Source organism: Anas platyrhynchos, chromosome 27, assembly GCF_047663525.1.
Source record: "Anas platyrhynchos isolate ZD024472 breed Pekin duck chromosome 27, IASCAAS_PekinDuck_T2T, whole genome shotgun sequence".
Classification (NCBI taxonomy): Eukaryota; Metazoa; Chordata; class Aves; order Anseriformes; family Anatidae; genus Anas; species Anas platyrhynchos.
The window spans coordinates 4436272-4458253 of NC_092613.1; the positions used below are offsets into that span (position 1 = coordinate 4436272).

At 60.4% G+C, this 21982-nt stretch overlaps 3 protein-coding genes across 14 annotated transcripts; all 3 read left to right on the plus strand.

Moving 5' to 3' along the window:
- The first annotated feature begins 27 nt into the window (after positions 1-27).
- Positions 28-2939, plus strand: LOC110353447 (uncharacterized). Of its 2 annotated transcripts, none has more exons than XM_027444930.3 (8): positions 28-127; positions 606-725; positions 829-1070; positions 1315-1421; positions 1537-1757; positions 1974-2084; positions 2157-2286; positions 2416-2939. In XM_027444930.3, the coding sequence occupies exons 1-8, from the start codon at positions 63-65 to the stop codon at positions 2566-2568; spliced, it is 1149 nt and encodes a 382-aa protein (XP_027300731.3). In that variant the 5' UTR covers positions 28-62; the 3' UTR covers positions 2569-2939. The 2 variants fall into 2 exon arrangements, with proteins under 2 accessions (XP_027300731.3, XP_027300732.3); XM_027444931.3 differs by having other exon boundaries at positions 1330-1421.
- Positions 2940-3276: 337 nt separating this feature from the next.
- Positions 3277-8284, plus strand: FANCE (FA complementation group E). 3 transcript variants are annotated; one of them, XM_038168302.2, is made up of 11 exons: positions 3277-3633; positions 3932-4562; positions 5208-5252; positions 5504-5563; positions 5640-5783; positions 5884-6007; positions 6630-6705; positions 6795-6861; positions 6945-7070; positions 7289-7386; positions 7478-8284. In XM_038168302.2, the coding sequence occupies exons 1-11, from the start codon at positions 3428-3430 to the stop codon at positions 7479-7481; spliced, it is 1581 nt and encodes a 526-aa protein (XP_038024230.2). In that variant the 5' UTR covers positions 3277-3427; the 3' UTR covers positions 7482-8284. The 3 variants fall into 3 exon arrangements, with proteins under 3 accessions (XP_038024230.2, XP_071884656.1, XP_071884655.1); XM_072028555.1 differs by having other exon boundaries at positions 5667-5783; XM_072028554.1 differs by having other exon boundaries at positions 3932-4544.
- A 903-nt stretch (positions 8285-9187) lies between these two features.
- LOC106018323 (uncharacterized) lies at positions 9188-21697 on the plus strand. 9 transcript variants are annotated; one of them, XM_072028556.1, is made up of 18 exons: positions 9191-9636; positions 10025-10099; positions 10799-12546; positions 16090-16241; positions 16978-17024; positions 17335-17411; positions 17533-17596; positions 17850-17925; positions 18156-18183; positions 18775-18915; positions 19030-19161; positions 19406-19553; positions 19985-20037; positions 20274-20344; positions 20630-20680; positions 20788-20860; positions 20948-21061; positions 21357-21697. In XM_072028556.1, exons 4-18 carry the CDS (start codon positions 16123-16125, stop codon positions 21669-21671), a joined length of 1509 nt encoding a protein of 502 aa, XP_071884657.1. In that variant the 5' UTR covers positions 9191-9636; positions 10025-10099; positions 10799-12546; positions 16090-16122; the 3' UTR covers positions 21672-21697. The 9 variants fall into 9 exon arrangements, 5 of the variants coding, with proteins under 5 accessions (XP_071884657.1, XP_071884659.1, XP_071884661.1 ...); XR_011805127.1 differs by having other exon boundaries at positions 9241-9636; positions 20784-20860; positions 21357-21496; XR_011805125.1 differs by having other exon boundaries at positions 9188-9636; positions 20784-21061; positions 21357-21496.
- Positions 21698-21982: the final 285 nt, after the last annotated feature.

Here is a 21982-nt window from a genome sequence, read left to right on the forward strand (position 1 = left end):
CCACCCCACCAAAGCCATAAATACCTCCGGGAGGGTCCTGGCCCTACAAGCAGCCAGAGGAGATGGAGGCAGGCTCAGCATCAGGGGCGTTAAGGGCCCGGGGGGGCTGCCCGAGACCCCTGTGCAGGTAGGGCTGGGTGAGGGGGCTGCGGGAAGGGCTCCGGGGGGAGATGGGCTGCGGGACCCTCAAGGAGGGGCAGAGAGAGGCTTGTGACAGCCCTGAGCATCCCCCTGCTGTCTCCCCCAGAAGTTGTGGGGCTGGAGAGTGCAGTGCTGGGGGTCCTGGCCAGGCTCCCCCCTCCCCACCAGCCCCACACCAAGAGCTGCTGCTGCCTTCTGCCCCTCCTGGGGGGCTGCCCCAGCCCCCTCTGCCCTGATCCCCCCCCAGGAGAGCCCCCGGGGTTGAGCAGCAACTGCTCAGCCCCAGCCCAGCCCCTGGGCTCTGTTTGCTTTGCAATTAGCCAGGAGATAATTAGCTGGATGGGAAAATGTGGCCGCATCCAGGCACAGCCAGCACCTGGGGGGGGATGTGCCCAGCCCCTGGCTTTTGGGGTAACCGGGGCTGGCCCCAGCCCTTGGCCATGCATTTTTTTCCCAATTTGCAGGAATTTTGCCCGTGGATTTTGCCGGTGGGGCCGCAGCTGCCGCTTCTCCCACGACCCCAAATCGGCCCCGCGGTGCCGCTACTTCCAGAGCGGGGCCTGCGGCTACGGCGAGCGCTGCAGGTGAGGGGCACCCGGTGCCACCGGGACGGGGGGGCCAGGAGGTGCCGTGTGGGGCTGACCCCTCTGTCCCTCTGTCTGTCTGTCCATCCCCGGCCTCCTCCAGCTTCCAGCACGTCCAGGAGGAGCCGGTGCCGGCCGGGAGTCGCCACAGCCCCATGCCCAGCGTGGCCCCCGGTGCCTGGCACACCTGGGTCCCCGCTGTCCCCATGCGGGCGGACTTCAGGCTCCCAAATGTGGAGGTTGAGGAAGAAGAGGATGATAAAGAGAACATCCCAGCGCTGAGCAACGCCTCGGGGCGAGCTGTTCCGGAGGAATTCATCCCCTGGAGAGCTCGGGGTGCTGCAGGTAGGTGCTGGCTGCCCCGGGGAGCAGCAGGGCTGGGGGTGTTGGGGGTTGTGGTAGGGCATCCTGAGCACACCGACCCTTGAGCCAAATCCCCTTCCCTCTATCTCTGGGCAGGGCCCAGCTGGGGCTGTGGAAACCCCTCCTGGCTGCTTTTTTAGGGTGGGGACCTGAACTGCTGAGCCCGTTCCCTGCAAGCAGCTGGCCTGGCCCTTTGATGAGGGGTTGGGATGTGTTTCCCTAACAGCTCTCCTGCCTGCAGGCTCCCACCCACCAGGGCTGGGACTGGACCCAAACTCCCCCAACCCCAGAGAGGCAGCGGTGGAGACGGCAACGTGGGCTGAGCACTCAGAGGTGGGCTCGGGAGGGGGTCTCCAGTGGCTGGGCTGCCCCCATCACCCCGTGTCGGTCCCACAAGCTGGGGCAGGGATGGAGCAGGGGCTGCAACGCCGCGCTGCTCTGCTCGCAGGTCCCCATGGAGCAGGGGGCTGCGGCAGCCCCTCTCCCTGCCGCGGAGCTGAGGGCACGCAGCGAGGCCGTGGTGTGCGGCATCTGCATGGAGCGGGTGTCCGAGAAGGCGCTGCCGGAGGAGCGGCTCTTTGGGATCCTCCCAAACTGCAGCCACGCGTTCTGCCTGGGCTGCATCCGCACCTGGCGCCGCAGCCGGGACTTCCAGAGCGCGGTCATCAAGTGAGCACACGGGGGGGGCGTTCAGGGCAGCGTGGGGACGGTCACTGTGCCCTATTCTGCATCCCCAATTCCTTCCTCGGGTCTGGTGGTGCAGCTCCTGGGAGCTGGGATGGGGACGGGACGTGGCTGTGGTGGTGGGATCCCGTGTGGGTCCTGAGCCCTGCTGGGGGCTGTTTCCCTTCTGGAGACCCCCCAGCACGCGTTGCCTTCACCCAGGGCTTGCCCGGAGTGCCGGGTCACCTCCAGCTACTACATCCCCCACAAGTACTGGGTCTCGGATGCGGGCGAGAAGGAGCAGCTCATCGAGCGCTTCAAGGCGCGGACGGGGTGAGTGCGCAGCACGCTGGGCTCTGTGCTGTGCCAGGAGCCGTGCTTACAACCGGGCTTTGAATCCTGCAGGAAAATCAGGTGCAAGTTCTTCCTCCAGAACCGTGGCCGCTGCCCGTTCAGGTCGGACTGCATCTACCTGCACGAGCTGCCCGGCAGCCGGCCACCGCGGCGCGGTCCGCAGCGGTCAAGGATAAGAGCTGTAAGTGGGGAGACGCGTCCTGGGGGGGCCCTGGGGCGCCCCATGAGATGTGTCCTGGGGGGCCCTGGGGCACCACGTGGATGCCCGACATGGCTCAGGCTGGGGCTCCCTCTCTGTCCTGTGCTGCAGGAGCTGAATCCCTCTCCCTTGGGGAGCTCGGAGGAGGAGGAGGACTTCTGCCTGCTGGGCTGGGCCGTCACCAGGGCCTTGCTGGAGGTGGACTCCCTCTACTCAAGCTATTCCTACGAGATGCTCTTCGGGGACTCCAGTGACTCCGACTAAACCTTGGGACCCCCCTACTGAGCCTTGGGTGCTCTCGGTGCCAGGGAGCTGCCTGCTGGGGGGGCAGCCAGCTGCTTTTAATGGGTTCGGCTGTTCCTGGCTTGCGTTTGGGGTGGCTGTGGGTATGTAGGGTGCTGTAGGGGCAGGGTGGGATGGGGAACGTGCTCTGGCTGGAGCCCCAGGAGGCTGGCGGTGATGGATCCGCTGGGGTTTTGGGGCACGCAGCCCCCTCCCCGTACCTCCTTCCCCTGGGATGGGGGCAGTGGGGTTTTTAATGTACAGGTTTGGGGGTGGGGAGGGCACCGTTTTTACGCTGCTTTTAGCCAAACTTTTGGAAATCGTGCAATAATAAAAACGTGCTGTGCAACGCTGCCTGCGCCCCCTGCTTCCCGGGGGGGGCACAGAGGGGCTGAGAGCCGGGAGGGTTTCCCTTTAAGGGCTTATTTGCATAAGGCACGCACGTGGGGTTCATTTGCATACAGCGCGCGCTCTTTCCGCGGGAAAGGGCCCGGAGGGGCGCGGGTGGGCTCCGGGAGGCGGGGAGGGGGCTGCGGGTGCCCCCATTTCCCAATTTTGCCCCCCGGTGGGTGCCTTTCGGGCTCTGGGCTCTCCAGGGGGAGCTGTGGGTGCTGTGAGTTTATTTGGGGTTTGGCTGCTCCTTGGGGTGCTTGCTGTACCCACGCCCCCCCCCCATTTCCCCCTCCCCAGCTGTGGGGAGCCCCCCAAAGCCCCGCAGCCACTGGGGGCGCACCCATGGGTTTGCTCCGGGGCTGGGGACGCACGGACCCTCCCAGCACCCTTCTGGGTGCCCGGTGCCCCCCGGCTTTCCCGTAGGCTCTGCGGAGCCCCCCCGGCAGCGATGGAGCTCCCCTGGCTGAAGCTCCTGGCCCAGCCCTGCCGCCTCCTGCTCCATGCTCTGGCCTCGGGCCCCTCGGGGCCGCTGGCTGCCCTCCGCGTCCTGCAGCGGGTCCAGGCCCAGGAGGGACCATTCCCCTGGCAAGGCTTCACGGCTGCCCTGTGCATGGAGGAGCCCACGCTGGAGGGGCCGGAGGAGGCCCTGGCTGTGTGAGTTGGCTGCGATCCCAAAACCCGGGATGTAAGGGGGTTTTTGGGACATCGGGTGTCCAATTCCCATGCATCCTCTCCCCTCTGGTGCAATGGGCTGTGGGTGATGCCCAGGCTGTAGCAGGGAGCTGCTGCTTTTCCAGATGGTCTGCAAAAGCTGGTAGAGGGGTTGGCCATTTCCTCGGATTTTCTGTGCCCTTCAGACCCCTCTCCATGGGTGGGGTGGGCACGTAAGGACTTGGGGCCATGCATGGCTTTGCTCTGATGCGCTGCTTCTTCATTTTCTCCCCTCTTCCAGCAAACCACGGCTGCTGCTGCTCCCTGTCGTGTGCCAGAGAAACCTCTTCTCCCTGCTGCAGGCGGTGGCAGCGGTGGTGCCAGCGGACTGCGTCCTCCAGCTGCTGCGGGCTGCGAGGGGGGACCCCAACCTGGACCCCTGGGTGCAGGCACTGGGGGCCCTGCTGCAGCGGGGGCTGCGGGGTGAGGAGCTCTCCCCTCCACCCCCTGCCCTGACAGCAGCCTGCCGGCAGCAGCTCAAGTGCCTGTGCCAAAAAATCGCCCAGAGCAAACCGGAGGGGCAAAGAAAACTGAAGTGGTGCCCCAGCGAGCAGCTTGGTGCCGCAGGGGACATGGCTGACTCCATGCTCCCAGGTGGGAAGCGCAAGAAAGTGTCCGAGGAGAGCCTGGAGCTGGATGAGGGGAGAGGAGGGAAGAGGGTGCTGCTGGAGGAGGTGGTGTTTGACCTGCCGGGAAGCCAGGACGGAGAAGATGAAGCAGGGGTGGAAGAGATGCCTGAGGAGACTGCGGGGGACAGATCTGCTCAGAGCACGGCTGGGGCTGCTCCGGAAAGCTCCCAGTGGGATGCAGCTGGGGAGCCTGGCAGGATTTCTCAGACAGAGGTGGCAGCTGAGGTCCAGGCCTTTATCCAGGTGCTGGGGAGGTTTTCAAATCTTGGGGGGTTTCTTGGCCTCATCCTAGGTGAATTTTCTCAGTATGAGGGAAATCCAGCTCCATGAGATCCTAGATCTGTGCACTCCCCTCCCCAAACCTCTCCTGCCTAGTGGAGAGGTGGATGCTGTTCTGGGAGCATCCTTGTGTCTCCTGGGGACACCTCTGAGCCTCACAGCAGAGGAAAAGTCTCCTGGGAGCCTTCAGGCTGCTTCTGTGTGCATGGCACGGGTACCTTAGAGACAAATAATTCTCATTTGGGGATACTGCTCCTAGGCAAGGAGCCCAAACTCCCTGCAGACTGACAGCAAGCTGCAGCTGTGGGGCTGTGCTGGTTTTTCTAAGGGTGTTGTGATTTTCACCTTCCCTTTTAAAAGATGGCTGTGCAGGGCTGGTGCTTGGCGCCAGATAGCTCTGTTGTCCAGCTTCAAAACAGCAGGATGTTGAAAATTGCTGTGCAAATAAGAGGTGTCATTAGTTACCTTTGAACTTACCCTCCTAAAGTGCTTTTCCTAGAAATCAGGAAGCAAACTGAGCCAGCGACTCCCTACCTGAGGGTTTTCCTCCCCCTTTCCAGCCAGTGAATGTTTAGTCTCATCTCTTTCCCTTTACTGTGTTTTCCTCAGATGCATGGACCGAGGCTGAAAATGCTGCTGCTGCAAGAGTCCAATGTAAGTGTTCTTTTGGCCTTTCTCATTGCTGCAGATGGGTTAAATGGGCTCATTTGAGGGCCTCCAGAAGGGATGGGAGAGGAGATGGGTTTCTCAGGGACGACTGATTAAAAAGACAGCTCAGCTGCCAGCTCTGCAGCTTGTGGGGTCAGTGCTGGCTGAAGTGGGGAGGTGGGAGGGAAGAGGGAAGCCCTAGAGCTGTATTTTGGGTTTGGTTTGGTGCGTTACCCAGGGGTTGCGTTTCCTTGCAGCGCTCAGAGCTGAGCATCCCACCTGAGCTGCGTGTCCTCAGCCACTGCTCTGCTAGCCAGGTGAGCATCGGTGTCCTCATAGCTGCAAAGGGCCTGCCGCTGTCCCTAACGTCCCCGTCCCCTCTGCTGTCCCCAGCTCGAGGGGTTGTGCTCCTTCCTCCAGCTTTCCACGTGCCCAGAGCAGCTCCTGGTGCGGTTCTGTGGCTGGCTGCTGGCTCTCACACCCGACCTCAGCTACGCCAGCGCAGCCGTCCTGGCTGAGCAGCTCTTCCTCAAGCGAGTAAGTGCCTGGGCAGAGGTTTCCAAGATTGTCTCTGCCCTATTTTCTCCCCCGTTTCCTTACCTGCAGTCCCCACCTCGAATTTTTTTTCTCTCCACAGGTCCTGTCCCTCACGCAGCCGCCCTCCCGCCACCTCATGGCTGCCCTCACCTCCTTCTGCTCCAAGTACTCCCAGCCCTTCTGTCAGGTCCTGGTGGCTCCAGTGCTGCGGGAGCCAGGGGAAGGTGTGTTGGGCTCGAGCCCTCCTGTGGGCTGCCCTCATGGGACACACGGGTGCTTTTGGGGACAGCTGGAGGGAGGCTGTGGTCTGTGAAGGGCTGTACCCAGTGGGCAGGGAAGCTTGAACTGCAGGGTGCTGTCTCTGAGGGCATTTATCACCTAAAATGTGTGTTAGGACCCATGGAAATAGTGCTGGTGTAATCTGGGCAGGTGAGCACTCAGAATTTGGGAGGGAAGATGGGTTTACAGGTGCCTGTATGCACAGGGAGGCAAAGCCAGTTTCCAGCATCAGGTCTCCTGGAGGAAAGCTGCCATCCCTCCACAGGCTTGGGGATTTTTGGCAACTGCTAATGCTGGGCCAAAACCTCCCTGAGGGGAGGCATTGCTGGCACAGGAAGAGAATCCTGCACGGACCTTCACCAGGGCAGCATCCCCTGTTGCTGGGGGGACTGCTGGCAATTAAACCTTTTGCCACAGATGGCTGAAGATAGCTGGATTATCTGAGCCCTAGAAGGGGTGCACAACGTGCCAGCTGATTTCTGGGTGTCCTGACTGGGTCGAAGGGGTAACAGGAAGGGCCAATCCACAATCCTTGTGGATTTGGCAGCCTCTGCTTTGCTCCTGCAGGTGTTGAACAGACCAAGCTGCTGTGTGAGCTCGTGGAGGAGTGCCTGGAGCCTGACTACGTGAGACTGGTGTTGAGGTAAGAGATCAGGAGTTGAGCTCTGCCCTGCAGATCCAGCGGGGCCATGCAAGCAGCATGGCACATCTCTTCCTCACTGTCCTTTTTAGTCAGGTCCTGGAGGTTCCTCTGTCGGAGAGGCTGCTGCCGGTGGTGCTGGCTGTGCTGGGGAGGCAGGTGAGGGCCCGGTGCCTTGCAGATCCCCAGCTGGCTCCAGCAGCAATGGCCAGCAATCCTCCCCAATCCCATCCCTCTCACAGGAGGCGCTGCCCCCCGAGCTCTTTGACCTCCTGGTGCTGACGCTGTGCCGGCAGGCCCCAGCCTTCGCCACGTCGCTGAGTTATGCCAAGCTGGTGACAGCAGTGCTCACCATGTACCAAAGCCATGTGAGTAATGCCTGGCGTGCTGGTGCTGTCTGGTGTTTCCTGGCTCTGGGGGGCAGGTGGGAGGCTGAGGGGCTGTCAGCGGGGGCTGCAGCTGAGCCAGGACCTGGCCCTGGGGTCTCCTTCAGGGCATCTATTCCTTGCAGTGGGAAGGACACGGGGCTCTGCTGGTGTGATGTGGCTCAGAGTCCATTTGAGCTCCTTGCTGCTCTCCCCCCCAGGTCACACCAGCCCACCGCAGCCGCCTGGCAGCTGCTCTGGAAGGCAGCAATGCAGCCCTAAAGAAATCTCTGCAGGCTGTGCTAGGAGCGCCTGCCAGGTGAGGAGCATGTCCCTGCCTGGGCTCAGCAGGTTCCTCTGTTTCCCTTTCACTAGGAAATCTTCTGATTTCTCTCCTTTCCTCCTCCCAGGTGAGCACCAAGGGAGCTGCTGCTGGTGTCCTCGCACGGAGGATGCTTGTGTGTCGCTCACCAGCATGACAGGAACCCAACGACTGGCTCAAAAAGCAGGGGGAGGCTGCAGCTGTGCCTCTGTCCGGGACTTTGTGTGGTGCTGTGCTTTCAGCTGCCCTGCTGTGAGCGGGGCTGGGGCTGTCGTGGCGTTATCCCAGAGCAGTCACTGTGCTGGGATATGGGTGGCATCTACCCTGGGGTGTGAAGATGAGGGTTTTCTCAGTTAAACGTGAAGTTTCTAGCCTCTCTATGTCTGGTCTCTCTCTGGGCACCTTGACTAAGGTCGTGGAAAGAGGGATGTGTGTGTTGGAGTGTTCTGCGAACGTGTTTCAGGCGATCTGCAGCCACAGCTACCCGCAGTGGGCGCCGCGCTCAATATGGCGGCTCACCCTGACCCTGCCTCTCCCAAGATGGCGGCGCCTCCTCCTCCCCCGCCTCTCCCAAGATGGCGCCGTGCGCGCCTCCTGGCCTGCCCCGTCCAAGATGGCAGCGGAGGAGGAGCCGCTGGTCCGCCTGTGGCAGCGCTGCGCCGCGGGGCGGCCGGGCGAGGCTGGGCGGCTCTCAGCTTTCCGCCAACCGCAGGGACGGCGCTGCGAGGCCCCAAATCGCCCTGGGGGGGAGTGAGGGGTGTCAGACAGGGCAATGGGCTGGGAGAGGGTTATTGCATAAAGGCTGCTGGGGGAAATGGGTTGTAACCTCTAGCATGGCTTTTTTCACCTGAAAATAAAATGCGTTCTGCTGTTCACAATAAACTAATGTCATGCAGGGTGTGGGTGGGGGGGTGCTGAAGTGAGCCTAGGGCTGAGGGTGGCACCACTTCCCACTTTGAGTATATTCTTGAGTATATTTCCACTTTCCTGTACAAAAAGGTTTTCAAGTAGGTCCCTGCATTGCCCACCAAAAGCAGGGTGTGGTTATATTTTTTTTTTTTTGGGGGGGGAGGGTGTTTTTGTAGTATAGAACCTGTGAGTTTCACCAACTGCTGCTCAGTCCTCCAGCCAGGGGCGTTCTTTCAGCCATTGCATGTGTGGATGTATAAACCCCCTGAACTAAAGTGCAGGTGAATTTAGGAATCTTGCTGCATCTAGTGAAGGTGGTGAGGAAAGGGACAACACTCAGTATCTGTCACGGTACCCTTGGTCCCTTGATTTCATTTGCACTGAGCAGTCTGCTCTGCCTTCAAACTGCCCTAACCTAGTGGGACTTTGGTAATCGGAGTCCTGTAACTGACGTGTGGTTTGCATTAAATATCTGCTTCCCTTAATGCTCAGGACACTCTGCTGTAGGATGAGGTTTGCATAGATACATGTAGGGAAGAAAAAAAGATTAGCCTGCTAACGGCAGAAGCCCTCTCTGCTTTCAGGTCCCCTTTGGCTTGATGACTATGCTGGATGTTGTGGTATTTTCTGCCCTGTGCCAGTATCTCTGAAAGCTTGCCTGAACATCTCTGTGTCTTACCAGGTGCCATTAGTAGTTTAAATCAACCTGAATGTGTGTCCTGTTCAGAGTGCAATGTGTTGTTTCTCACAGCTGAGCAGCACTCTGCCTTCCCAGCAGCAGTTCACCGCAGAGCACGTTGCTCATTCCTGGCTCCAGCTCTGAGCTAAGCTGGTAGCCCAGGTTGAGGAGGTCAAACCTGCTGTCTGATAACAGATGAAGGTGAGATGTGATGGCCCAGCCCCTGGCACCATATCTGGGTGTTGAGGCAATGCCAGCACCATTTGGCTGCTCCTTCAGGCTGTGCTGCTGCCCTCTTCTAGGGGCAGGCATTGCCTTCAGCTCCTTTCTGCACACAGGAAACAGGGTGGAGAGCTTTGGTTTTATTTTATGTCTTTATCTGTAAGGAAAACAAATTTGTTATCTGTAGTGAGGAGCAAAGGGTCATCTTGTTCAAAGCCTTTGCTTTTCAAGTGTTTTTCTAGCACTATTATATTCCAAAGTAACAAGCAAGCAGTACTGCTTGGTGGAGTTCACAGAGCCTCAGTTCTTAATGCCCTGAGCACACTGCTAAATCAAGACAGAAATTGATTTGAGACTGTTTGAAGATGACAGCTCTGGATTAAGCTTAATTGACCATCATGATTTTACATCGACTCAGATGAGCCAAGGCGCAAGTGGTAAGTTTTGTGCATGTCAGCTTTTCTCTTGACAGCTCAGCTGATTCCTGAGCACTGCAGCGTTGCTCTGCTGGGTTGTTTTTCTGGTCTGCTGGGATTTACAAATCTCACTTCTTTCAGTTTTGGATCTTCATTTCTTTCCATATTTGGCATATCTGGTGCTGAAGAGCTTTGCCCAGTTGCTGTCCTCTGAAGGGAAATAGCTATCAGAAACTGGAACACCTTAGCTAGTGATTTGTGTAGGAGGAATTTGTGATGGATGTCGATTGTTAGGGAAGGGAGAACCCATAACTTAATGCAGCAGAATGGAGTTTAAAGGGAGAACTGGTAAAAAATGATTTTTCTTCTAGAAATCTGACTTTTTTTTTTCTTTTTTTCTCCTGCATAGCATAGAGGAGAAGTCTTCCTTTGTATCACGTTTCTGTTCTGCAAAGTGGCAATAATTGGCCTTCCTTTGGCTAAGGTATTTAATAATACACTAATAAAATGTGTCTCTATAGCCTGACTCTGTCCAGATTTCAGTTCTGTACCCTTGAAAACACCCCTGGAAACCTCATCTGGACACCTGTTGGCCAGAGGACTGAAAAGATGTGGCTGTGAGAGGGTAGATGCACTCTGAAGGCGGTCAGCACTGGGGTTTGTGATGGTGTATTTTGGCTTTGAAGCATTGCATACTTCAGGAACTGTTTAAAAATTCATAAACATTTACATCTACAAAGGGAGAAGAGGGATTAAAGCATGTAGGTGTGACATGTTGCTGCTTCAAGTTTGCTCATTAATGTTTAGACCCAGCCAGAGGAATGAAACTCTGAAGCATTAAGTGATGCTCTTAATGCTGAGAGCACAGATTTCTTTATAGTAAGAATCTCTCAAGCTATTTTAGGTGACAGTGGACTGATGAAGCTTCAAAGTCTACGCTAGCTGGAGGAAAGAAACCTCAAGAGAGCCAAATTGTTGATGTATTTGCATACCAGTGTGTTAGTGGCTGAGTGTATTGAAGCTATTGTAGGGCTGCCCATAATGTGACATAAATAGAAATTGTGCCCTGATCATCACGGTCTGAGCCTGCTGTTGTGGCTTTATTAGGTAGCAGGCTGCAGTCTTCACAATTTCCCTGTAAAACGTCTACCAATGTAAGTGACCTCGGTGTCCTTGTCCCTAGGTGCCCTGGCTGGCTGGGGCTGTTGGTCGCATGATGATGACAGAGGACAAATTCGTCTCCAGAACTCACCTGGCAGCCAGCTTCCCCGTGTCCTTGCTGGAGAAGAGCTGGCAGGACGTGTGCTGTGTATCGATAAAACCAGAGGGAAACCCTGGGACCTCTCCGACCAGAGCTGTAAATGGTTTAAAGTCGTCTGGCTGCGGTGTGCATCTCCGTGCTGCAGGATGTTTGTTTTTGTAGCTGCTCGCTGCTTTCTTTAGGTGGCTGTCTCATTTGAACAGGCTGTTCTTGGCTGCGATGTGCCATGCACAGCTTGCATCTCCAACTCATCTGGAGCTACTGGGCCAGCCTACGTACTTTTTCTCAAAAAAAAAAAAAAAAAAAAAAACAGTAGTCAGAGATCAGTTTTGCAAACGCTAAGGGGGAGTTCCTGTTCTGCCGAGCAGCTTTATGCTGGCCTGTGCAAAGAGCCTTGCTAGCTGTGTTTGTGCTGCTGGCTGCAGCTTATCGAGTACAATGGATTCCTCTGGGGTGTACGTGCAAGATAAGCCACGAGAAGTTGGAAGTGAACCCTGAAGATGCTAGAAGTGCTGGGGGAAAGCTGCTCGTTTATGTGGTGGATTGTAGCTCCCCCATGGAAAACTTTACTTGTGACTCCTCTTGACCCTCCCAGGAGCTCTAAAACCAGCTCAAACAGCGCAAAGAGGTGGAAGTGTCATAAAACATCCATCAGGTTTTATAGTTCAGCAGAACCTTATCCAGGAACAGAGGGAGAGCCAGGGCCAGGCTTGTGTTTGTCTTGATTTACTGGCAGTATCGGTGAAGTGAAAGGTCTGAAGTGTTGTTTAGAGGTTTCCTAGGCTGCCTGTACATGGCAGTGTATAATTTTCAGCTGATTTATTTGGGATATTTGACAGTGGTTCCCTATCTGCTTCCTCTTTTGTAGAGATTTATCCCCTTCATCGCAGGGAGGGGATTTCCCTGTTTGGCCTAATAGTATTTTTTTTTTCAGGGAAATTAACTCGATGCGATTGTGTACGCAATTTCTCTGCTCTGCTGCAGACTCATCCAAGCCGTGGTGTTTGTGTGTCCCCTCCTGCAGTAATGCTGGGGCTGGGGAAGCCATCCTGTGACCACATTTTGGTGACAAGCTGTGAATCACGCGGGTGTAATCCCCAGTACGCCGAGGCTGGTGCAGGTTTGGGCTGAGAGCTGGTGGCTGCGTTGGGAAAGGCTCAGCAGCCTTTTATCAGCCTGAAATTTCAAATTCAACCAGAAGAAGCAAAACCATTCTTTCTCCTCTGTTTTGCCAGCGAGCTTTTAATCATAATAAGAGAGTCGTGCTCTCCCTCGGGACGGCTGGTGGCTGCCAGCTCCCTGTCAGCTGGGGGAGATCAGGGCCACACAAAGATGCGTTTGGCCGAGGGCTGGGGTTTCGCCTTGTGCTTCTTGCAGGACTGGGCCCCCCGCACCGACCTAATAAATCATCTTTGCCGCAGCAGCAGCAGCCAGTGCCTGTCTGAGCGGCTTTCTCCCCGAGCCGAGAAGTGGATAATCCAGATGACCGCCGTCCCCGCCGTCTGAGCGCAGCTTCGGGAGGAGCCCCGGGGAGATGCCGGGGCCGTGAGCTCCTGCGGGACCCCTCCGGAGGAGGCACGAGGGCTGAACCCCGAGCCCCCAGCAGCCACTCAGCTCTCGGGGCTGGAGATGTCCCAGCAAGGGTCTCGCTCTGCGTCATCCTTCAGCAGGTCTGTGCGTGGGGCTGCTTGCGCTTGTTTAAGGCCCTAGAGCTTAACTGTGATAGAGGCGCTCCCAGGTTGAAATATAAGAATAAATAAAAGTCCCTGGGTGCTTCTAGCAAATGCTGGTAGAGGCTCTGTGAATACGACGGCCTGCATAAAGGGGTGGCGTTTCTCTTCAGACCCCCTGGCGTGGGGGTGGGTGGGCAACAGAGGAGCTTTTAGGCAGAAAAGCTCTTTTCTGGTGTGGGGAACTGAGGTGGTGGTGTTTTTAGGGCTGTGTGTCTTGTCAGAGCTGCTTTCTGCAACCGTGGACCCGCGAGGAGGCTCGGGCAGAGGCTGTGGAGGGCGGCGTGCCAGGCCCAGGGCCAGGCTGCTGCTCCTGGGGGGAAAGGAGGGCGCCTGCAGGGATGAGGCCAGCAGGCTGCACTGGTTAATGAGGGCTGGTTAATGAGGCTGTGTCGATGGGAAGGCACTGGTATATACAGGGTGTCCGTCCTCCATCCCCTGAGCTTCCACCCTCTGCCCCCTTTTACTCCCGTGCCCCACTGTGTGTGTCCTGGCTGCAGGCAGTGTCGAGGAGAGACAAGAAAAAGCATCAGCACCAAACCGTGCAGGTTAGACCCACGTGCCCAAGCAGCCCCTCGTGTGATGGTGACAGCAAGGAGCCCAGCAAGGAGGGGAATGGTATTGCATGAAGCAGGCAGGTGCCTGGGTCTGCCCTTAGCAATGGGTTAGCAATGGGATCGGCAGTGCCTGCGCAAACCTGACTGTGCCTGGAGACTTCTTTTGCCTTCCCAAATTTAGAGGTGAGGGGGAAAGCTCTGCTGCTCTGGTTTATCACCCCTGTTGGCACCTGGCTTGGCTGCCTCTGGTGGTACCACCAGTGGGATGGGTCCGGCCCTGCCCCTGCGAGCCCCGAGCATCCTCCCGCAGCTCAGAGCAGTGACCTCTGCTCACAGCGGGTCTCAGAAAATCCCCTAGGAAGTGGGATTGACCAGCCCCAGTGCCCAGCCCTTGCACCCTGAGACTCTTGGAGATGGGCAGCAAGCAGCACAGAGAGATGGGGAAAAGGGGGAATCCTAGGGGAGGCCTTTGAAGGGTGTATGAGGCAGAGGGTGCTGGTGCCAGTCTGCCCTGGGGCACGGCTGTGGCTATTTCCCTCACCCACGCTGCCCCTGCTCAGCTCCTGGGGCTGGCAGTGTGAGCTTACAAGGTGCTAATTGGCATTAATTGGTGCTAATCATGCACACAACTGCTTGTGTCGCTAGGTAGGTGCCTTGCAGGGAAGGCAGGGGGCAGCTGGGGCTGTCGCTCCCCTAAGCTGGTTCACGGCTTCCCAGCAGCTCCGCTGTGGGGTCAGGGCCAAGCAGGGTTTCTTTGCCCCAGGATGGAAAAAAAAAAACAAAAAAACACCTCCATGAAGCTCCAGGGGAATTTGCAGACCCTATCCTGGTGGGGCAGAGCTGCTGGTGGCCATTTCAAAAGCTTCATCCCACCGTGGCACCGCACAGCTCCTGCTTCAAAGCCTCAAACATTCCCTCCGAGCCCTCCCTGGCCCCGGGGCCGCATCCTGGGCCCTCAGCAGCTGGGTACGAGGCCGGGCCAGCCCTGCCCCGTTTGCTGGCTGCCCTCTGAGGCTTTGGGGGATTTGCAGACCCCAAAGACCTGCAGCAGGGGCAGGGGGAGGGCTGACGGCGATGCCTGCCTGCAGGCTGCCCACTGTGAGCATCGAGTCCGACTCCACGTAAGCTCATTAGGGGAAGAAAGCGGCTTTAGGGGATGCGATGGATTTGAGCAGAGGGGTTGGGCAGAGAAAGGGGCAGTGGGGCTCATGGCTGGGGGAAGCAGGGCTGCTGGTAGGGGCAGGAGGGACGGGGCTTTGAACACATCACTATGGGGGCTCCTCGCCACCCATCCTGGTTTAGCTCCGTGCTGTGCCCCCCCATGAAGGTGTAGGGCTGCCCCCATCTCCACGGGGACCCTGAGCCTGCTGTGGGGGCTGATGCTGAGCCCCAGCTCCGTTCCCCAGCCACGGAGAGCTGCTCTCCCCCCCTGCTAGAGGCCGTAGGATTGGGCCCCGTGCCCCGAGCAGGGGATGCGCGGCCACCTGCGAGGCGCTCAGCCTGCCCTGGCCCCAAGCGGGGAGCTCCCGGCCGCTCTCGGGCATGTCCTTTAAAGGCCTTCTTGCTTCAAGCCATTCCCTGGCAGCTCTTTCAGCTCCAGATGCAGTCGCTCTCCCCTCCGAGGAGGCTCTGCCGCCGCCGGCTTGCACCGCCTGGGGCCCCGGACCCGCCGGCTGAGCCGCCCCCCTTGGCCCCCTCCCGCGGACCCGACTGCACCGAGGGCTGGGTGCGAGCCGTGGGCTGCTCGGGACGGATTTGGGCAGGTAACTGAAGTCCCCGAGCTGAGAGAGAGCTGGGTCTGGCTGCCTGGGGGGTTATGTTTGTGCCCCGTTGTGCGAGCGAGCCGCCTGCCTCTGGATTTGCAGCCGTAAAACAGAGAGAGATGAGGAGCTGCGAGCGGGCAAACCGCGGGGGCTGCGGCGGCTGTCACCGAGCAAACGCTCTGCAGTGGGGGCCATCCCTCGGGAAAAACCCGATGCTCGCTGATGGGATGAGGTAGGGGATTCCTGGGGGCTTCCCAGACCCCTAGGCAGAGGTGTTGGGGACAATTCCCAGCCGACAGGCGTTAAGGATTTGACGTTGTGGAGCATCGCTCGCTTTTACGCCGAGATCAAGGCTGGGCAGGCTCTGGGGGAAGCAGAATTGTCCCACTTGGTGCGGGGGCAACTGAGGCTGAGGCTTTGCACAGGTTTGAGGGGGCTCAGCTGGTCCCTGCTCTTTGCCCACTTAAATCTCTGCTGCGTTTTGTCCTGGCAAAATAAAATAAAATAATTTCCTTCTGCCCCATAGCTGCGTTCCTGCAGGCACGGCTCCCCAGGACATGCGTCCTGCAGGAGAGCCCCTTCTGCACGGCGATCATCATGGGCTGGCAGCGACTCCCCGGGCTCTCTGCCGTCTCTCTCTCTGTTTTTTAAACATTGCAAAACAACTTAAATGAGGCATCCGGGCTTGCTTACAGAAGGAATTGGGAATCCCTTCTATTTATCTATCCAGGAGTCTGCCAGGCGGGGTTGCTCGGAGCGCCCCCAGCCTGGGGCACAGCGGGATGCCCCCGCTCTGCACGGGGTGCCCAGGCTGGCAGGGGGTGCAAATATACCCCATGGAGAGCTGAGGATCATGTCCTTGATGCTAGAGACCACGAGGGGCAGGAAAATGGGGGTAGCAAGGGGAAAATCTGCCCTCAGTGTTGTATTGAGAGGTGGCTCGCCATAAATCCCTCGCTCTCCTCTCCCTGTGCCCGTGCGCGTCCCAGCAGCATCCCCCCCGCGTCCCGCTGGGGCCCCTCCACCCCTTTCCCCACAGATGCCTCCACGCTGAAGCAGCAGAGGAGCTCGGAGCTCCTGCTGGGTGCGAAAACGCTTTAAAAATATAACATTTAGAGGCGTTCTCCCATCTGCGCGCAGCTAATATGTGTCTCTCGTGATAGGTGTGCTGGTCCTGGAGCCTCCGCACTGTGCAAATGAAGCCGCTCGCGGGGACCTCGCCGGGCGCGGGGGAAGAGGCGCAGGGACGTGCCCAGGGGCGTGCGGCACGGCAGCGGCACAGGAGGGGCTGCCGGCAGAGCCCCCCAGCTCACAGGTAGGGGCACCGGGGGCTGGCGGGTGCCAGTGGGGCCACCATGGGGCTGGTGGCACCGGGCGGCATTTGGGCGCAGCAGAAATTATTATTATTGCCCTTTGCTTGCTAATCCTGGGGACTGACTCGCAGGGAATAGCTCCATTGAGCCCTGTCCAGAGCCTGGAGCAAATTTTGGGGGTGCAAACCCCTTTTCTAGCTGCACGCTGGGCTCCGGCACGAGCTCTTTGCACAGCAGCCCCTTAATTCCCACGTGTGGGTGCTCCAGCATCCCCGGCCCCACCGAGCAGGGATGCTACAGAGCTGCCGGACCTCCTTGCACCCAGGACAGGATTTTGGGGAGCGTGCACGCGTGCTGAAGCCCTCTGTCCCCACCGCGGTGACACGAGATGACTCCTGGGGGCCCTGCCAGCAGCTGCGTGTGCCGTTGTGCTTGCGAAGAGGCCAGCTTGGCAGCCGGGGCGCAATAAATGTGCTGAGGAGGAGCGCGGCCGCGGGCCGGTGACTCAGAGCTGGCTGCGAGCGGCTTCGGCGGCTCCTCTGCAGCGGCTGCGGGAGCGGAGGGACAGGGGGAGGCTGAGCCCCTGCTGGGGCCAGCGGGGACGGAGCGGGCTGGGGAGGATGCTCGGGAAGGAGCCAGGTGCGGGGCAGCGTGGGGGTGGGATGCTGGCTCTCCCTCTGGAGTTTTTTTGGGGTTTAGTGGAGTTTCTTTGGGGTTTACTCGGGCTCCTCTCCGCAGGGAGCAGCAGGCAGAGCCGGCCGGGCTCCCCGTGTCTCCGGATGAAGGTAAGGGCGGTGGGGATGGGGGGAGAGGGGTTGTTTCATGCACCCTCCTGAGCAGCATCGTGTGGATTTGGGAAGGGGGCCCCTCTCCCTGCATCTCAATGCCCCCTCCAGCTTGGGGAGCGTGAAGGGGTCCCCTAAAGCTGCTCGTGAGTGCTGGGGACATCCTTAAAAATGTGGAGGTATTTAGGGGGACACCTGCCAGCCTGTGCCTGCTGGGAAACTCCTGGAGTTTTTGTTTTTTTGGGGGGTCTCCATCAAGGCTGGTGCGAGGCTGGCAAGGGGACACTGCCACCACCCTCTCTGTCCCCAGGGAGGATGAGCAGTCCCCAGGGGCACCCGGACGGGGTCGTGGCCGGGAGTGAGCAGAGCACGGAGCGCGTCAGTGAGGTGAGAGGGACGGGAGGGTGCTGGGTTCGGGCCCCCGGAGCCACGCGGTGATGCTCTTTTTGGGATGCCGTCCAGCACCAGGAGGGGGTTGCTCCGACAGCACCCTTGTCCCCCTCCGCAGGAGCCGGGCAAGGACAGGCAGGAGCTGGCCGTGCGCACCGGGGACAGTGACGGCACCGAGGAAGGTGAGTCCCCATCCGGGTCCTGGGCTGGGTCCCCTCATGGTGGGGCTTGAAGTGTTTGGGGTGTTGGGATCCTATGGGGTTTGTCTCCCGTGGTGGAGACCCGGGGACTGGTTTGGGGGATGTGAAACCCTGCTGGTGCTGGGGGAGGGATCGGGACGTTCTCGCGCTGGGACAGGAGGGTAGAGGGGGGAGGAGAAGCACCCCAAAAGCCTCCATGAGCAGTCTCTCCAGTGGTGTCACTGCCTCCCCGCAGATGCAGAAACCCTGGAGGAGCCGCTGCTGAGCTTCCCCGGTGAGCTCCCGGTGCTGGAGAGACTGGGCCTGCAGAGGTAAAAGGGGCGAGCACCGGCATCGCTGCTGGGGGGCTGCAGGACGGGGGTGGGGGGGGTCCCGGGGCATGGCGTGCTCCGGGGATGGGGCTTCCCATGGCACGAGAGCCGCTCTGCAGGCGGGGGTCCCAATTCTGGCAGTGGCTGGCACCCGAGGGAGCAGCCCAAGCGTGTTTTCGGCGTGCAGCCCCCTGGTGCCACCACCCCTGACAGCGCTTCTCTTTTCACAGCGTGGCTTTGACGGAGCAGGACGTGGAGGTGAGGACTGCTGGGGGCCGGGGGTGGGCTGGGAAAAGGGGACAGGGGACAAGGGACAGGGGACGGATGCCGTGCGCCCAGCCCTGGCACCGCAGTCCCTTGGCAGTCGCTGCACGAGTCCCTTTCGCGGTGACGCTGTTGGCACTCGGAGGCAGCTGCATTTCCGTGGCGAGACGAGCCCGACCTCTGCGCGCCCGCAGTCCTGCAAAGTGCTCTGCAGCTCGCCCTCAGCCAGGGAGGCAGCAGAAGCCACGTTAATAAAACTAATTGTCCTGTGAGTGCCAGGGCTTGAGGCAGGCTCTGCTGTCCGGCGTGTTGGCTGCGAGGGCTGGCATCTGCCTGGCACGCTCCTGCCAGCAGGGTTTGGGATTTCCATGCGTTATCAGCTGCCTGGGGCTGTGTCTAAGGCCCGTGGCATCTCCTGGGGGCTGCCCACAGCCTAATGAGTGCTGGGGAAAAGCAACTGCTAATTGCCCTCAGCACAGCCCCGCTTGGTGACATGCTAAAGGAGGACTGGCTGTGCCGTGGGGACAATGGTCCGTGGCCTTCCCGTTGTCCCGTGTCCCACCTGTGTGCCCTCCTGCCCCCCAGGCAGCCTTTGCCCACCTTGCCCTGGCTTTTCGCTGCGACGTCTTCACCCTGCGGCAACGGGTGCAGGTGGAGAAGCGAGCACGGGATGCGGCGGAGGAAAACATCCAGGAGGAGCTGGGGCAGTGCCGGGCTGCCCTGGAGGTAGGCGACACTGGGGCAAGCTGGCATCTGCCGGGGACCTCCAGCTCCAGAGGGGCTTGGAGGACTCGAAGCCTCATCTACAGCAGCCCCCATCCTCCCCCTGTCCCCCCGCAGAGGCTGGGCGCATCCTGCTCGGACGTGGGCTGCAAGGAGACGCTGGAGCAGCTGCAGCACAGCCTGGCCGTGCTGGCGGCCGCCGTGGAGCGGGCAACGAGCGCTGCGGAGAAGCTGGGGGCCGTTCATCAGGTCGGTGATCACCCGGGGGGGGTGGAGGGTGCTGGGGACACACCGCTGGGGTCTGTCCGTGCTCCTCCTGCTGCTGGTGTGGGAATCCAGCTTGGGAACGCTGGGGTGCAAGGGATCTGCTCACCCTTGGATGTGTGTAAGGGATCCGTTTGCACCGCTGTCGGCCCCCGGGGCTGGTGGGGACAGCGGGGGGCTGTAGGGACAGAGGAGCTGGGACCTGATGGCCCGTGCCCCCCGGCTGCAGGAGGCGCGGATGAGCCGAGCGGCGGAGGTGATGGTCCAGCACGTGGAGAACCTGAAGCGGCACCACCTGCGGGAGCACGCCGAGCTGGAGGAGATGAAGCGCCTGATCCAGCAAAACTCCCGCAACCGGCAGCTGGCCGAGACCCAGGGTGAGGTGGGCTGCGGGGTTTGGTCCCGAGCCCCTCGGGTGCATGGTTTGGGGACGGGGGCAGGTGACAGCTGGGGCCGCAGCCACCCGACCCGATGACAAGCACGAGGGGCCCCGGAACGGCAGCCATGGGGTGGGAGCAGCTGCTGGTGGCCGCAGAGCCGTCAGCCCGCGGCTCAGCGGGGAATGCAGGGCGGGGGGGGCACACAAAGGACACTTTGTCCCCAGCCCCCGGCCCTGCAAACCCCACGCACGCTCCGAGCGAGGTCTCCCCAGCGAGGGCACCCCTGGGACTCGTGCCAGGCATGGGGCACGGGGCCCTGCTCACCTTCAATTGGGGGGACGTTTGCATTTTCCTTCACATCACCCCCCGTTTTTATTTTTATTTTTGTATTTTGGAGGCAACCTAAGACTTCTTTTCCTTGCTCCCAGATGACGCGGAGCCACGGCTGAGGCCTCACCCCCTGATGCGATCCTTCCAGCAGGTAACCGGGCGCAGCAGCCCCGCTGCCAGCCCCCAGCCATCGTCCCCGTGCCCTGCCACCGTCCCTCACCCGGCTGTCCCCGCGCACCCGCCACCCCCCCGGGCAGCACCACCCTTCCCAGCCGCTTGCTGCGGGCGAGGTCTGCTAGAAACACCGGGGATGGGGGGCAAAAATTAGGGGCGGCCACGGGGGAGATGGTGTCCGGGATGTCTCAGGCAGGTCCCTCTGCGTTGCAGGGCTTGGCTGGCAGGAGGCCGTTCTCTAGCACCAGCTCGAATTCGGCACTGGTTCCCCTCCAGCTCAAGAGGTAGGGGAGCGCTCGGGGAGGGGTCAGGCAGCCCCGGTGGCACGGCTTGAAGCAGCAAGGACAGGCACGATGGGCACGATGCTCTTGGCTTTGCCTTTCCCTCTCCTCACCGGCTTTCCCCCATAGCAGCAGGGCTGGCGGGAGGCTGGCAGGGTCCTTCCTCCTCCTCCTCTTCCTCCTCTTCCTCCTCGGTTCCCCCTTGCCCGTGGTGGGGAGGTGGGAGAAGGGGCTGGGGGGCGCGGGGAGGGGGCGTGATGCTCACCGCAGCCCCTCGCTTCCCCGCAGGCGTCTGCCCGCCGCAGAGTCAGCATCGCCGTCATCCCCAAGCAGCTCTTGGTAAGGACCCGCACAGCACAGCGGGGACAGGAGGGGGCTGCTCCCCACCACCGGGCTCGGTGCCATCGGGGGGCTGCTCAAAATCCCCCCTTTTTGTGCCCAGCCAGGTGCCAGCACGGACAGCCGAGCGTCCCCCGCCAGCGAGCCGGAGGGGTCCCAGCGCCCGACCAGCACCCAGAGGTACCCAGAGGGTGATGAGAGGACCGTGGCACCGTCTGTCACTGTCCCACGGGGGACAGCACAGCCTCCTGCCTTCTCCCTCCCCAGGAGCGAGCTGGAGCCACCGGGCCGGGGCAGCACCGTGAGCGGGGAGCCGGCGGCTGGGGCAGATGGCAAGGACACGAGCGCAGGGAGCGAGGAGCCAGAGCAGCTTGGGCTGATGTGAGCGCACCCCGCGTCCTCCCTGCAGCCTTTGGGGGGGGCTCTGTGGTCCCAAAGTGGTCGGCATGTGGGGATGGAGCTGGGAAGCTTGGGGACGGAGAGCAGGGATGGTTTGTGGCTGCCTCATCTTGCCCCTGCCTCAGTTTCCCCGTGTGTTGCAGGTCACCTGCGCCCTCCCCAGCCTCATTTTGTTTGGGGTTTGCAAAAGGGCCGGCGAGGCTCGGGGTTGGGGTAACCCTCATCCCTGCTGGGGCCACTTTAGGGTGATGAGCGTCCCCTGTCACCTTCTCCCCAGGTCCAAGGGGTCCCCGGCGGAGCTGTGGCGGCCGTGGCTCTTCCTCCCGCAGCACTACTGGGTTTTGTTCTGGCTGCTTCTCCTCAGTGTCGCCTTCCTCCTCCTCCTCCGCGTCCTGGAGCTGCAGCGGCTGCAGCCCGCGGCGTCGCCCAAGGCCTAGCTGCAGCGGGGGGGAGGCGGCTGGGGGGCACCCGCTCTCCACCACTGCTCCTGCCCCCCGCCACGAAACACAGAGACCCTAGAGAAATAAAATCGGAGGCAGAACTGGGGAGTTTTTGGATGGAGCAGGGGGCGATGCCCTGTGCTAGGAGCTGAGGGGGGCTGGAGCCAGCTTGCGGGCACGAAGCTGCAGCAGCCCCCATCCCTGCCAGGAGTTTCCTGGTTCTCACGGCACGCTGAGGGCTATGGGGATGTGCCCACGTGTCCCCTTTTCCCTGGGGACACAAACGAGGCTGCCTGGGGCCAGCAGGTTGGCATTAGAGCTGTGTCCCTGCTGTGCCATTGCGGTGGCACACCCTTGCTCCCTGGGGGCACCCATCACCAAAAGCTGCTGCTGCTCTCCTCCTCCCCACGTTTTGGGGGCCACCACCACCTCCGTCCCTGTCCCCAGCCTCGGCGTGGGCACC

Bases quoted from the DNA above. Each gene is read 5' to 3' on its own strand.
- LOC110353447 (XM_027444930.3), top strand. From the start codon at position 63: ATGGAGGCAGGCTCAGCATCAGGGGCGTTAAGGGCCCGGGGGGGCTGC. The intron at 128-605 runs GTAGGGCTGGGT...CCCAATTTGCAG, and splicing joins TGCCCGAGACCCCTGTGCAG to GAATTTTGCCCGTGGATTTT. The intron at 2,085-2,156 runs GTGAGTGCGCAG...TGAATCCTGCAG, and splicing joins CGCTTCAAGGCGCGGACGGG to GAAAATCAGGTGCAAGTTCT.
- FANCE (XM_038168302.2), top strand. From the start codon at position 3,428: ATGGAGCTCCCCTGGCTGAAGCTCCTGGCCCAGCCCTGCCGCCTCCTG. The intron at 5,253-5,503 runs GTAAGTGTTCTT...GTTTCCTTGCAG, and splicing joins TGCTGCTGCAAGAGTCCAAT to CGCTCAGAGCTGAGCATCCC. The intron at 5,784-5,883 runs GTAAGTGCCTGG...TTCTCTCCACAG, and splicing joins AGCAGCTCTTCCTCAAGCGA to GTCCTGTCCCTCACGCAGCC.
- LOC106018323 (XM_072028556.1), top strand. From the start codon at position 16,123: ATGAAGCCGCTCGCGGGGACCTCGCCGGGCGCGGGGGAAGAGGCGCAG. The intron at 18,184-18,774 runs GTGAGGACTGCT...CCTGCCCCCCAG, and splicing joins TGACGGAGCAGGACGTGGAG to GCAGCCTTTGCCCACCTTGC. The intron at 18,916-19,029 runs GTAGGCGACACT...GTCCCCCCGCAG, and splicing joins AGTGCCGGGCTGCCCTGGAG to AGGCTGGGCGCATCCTGCTC.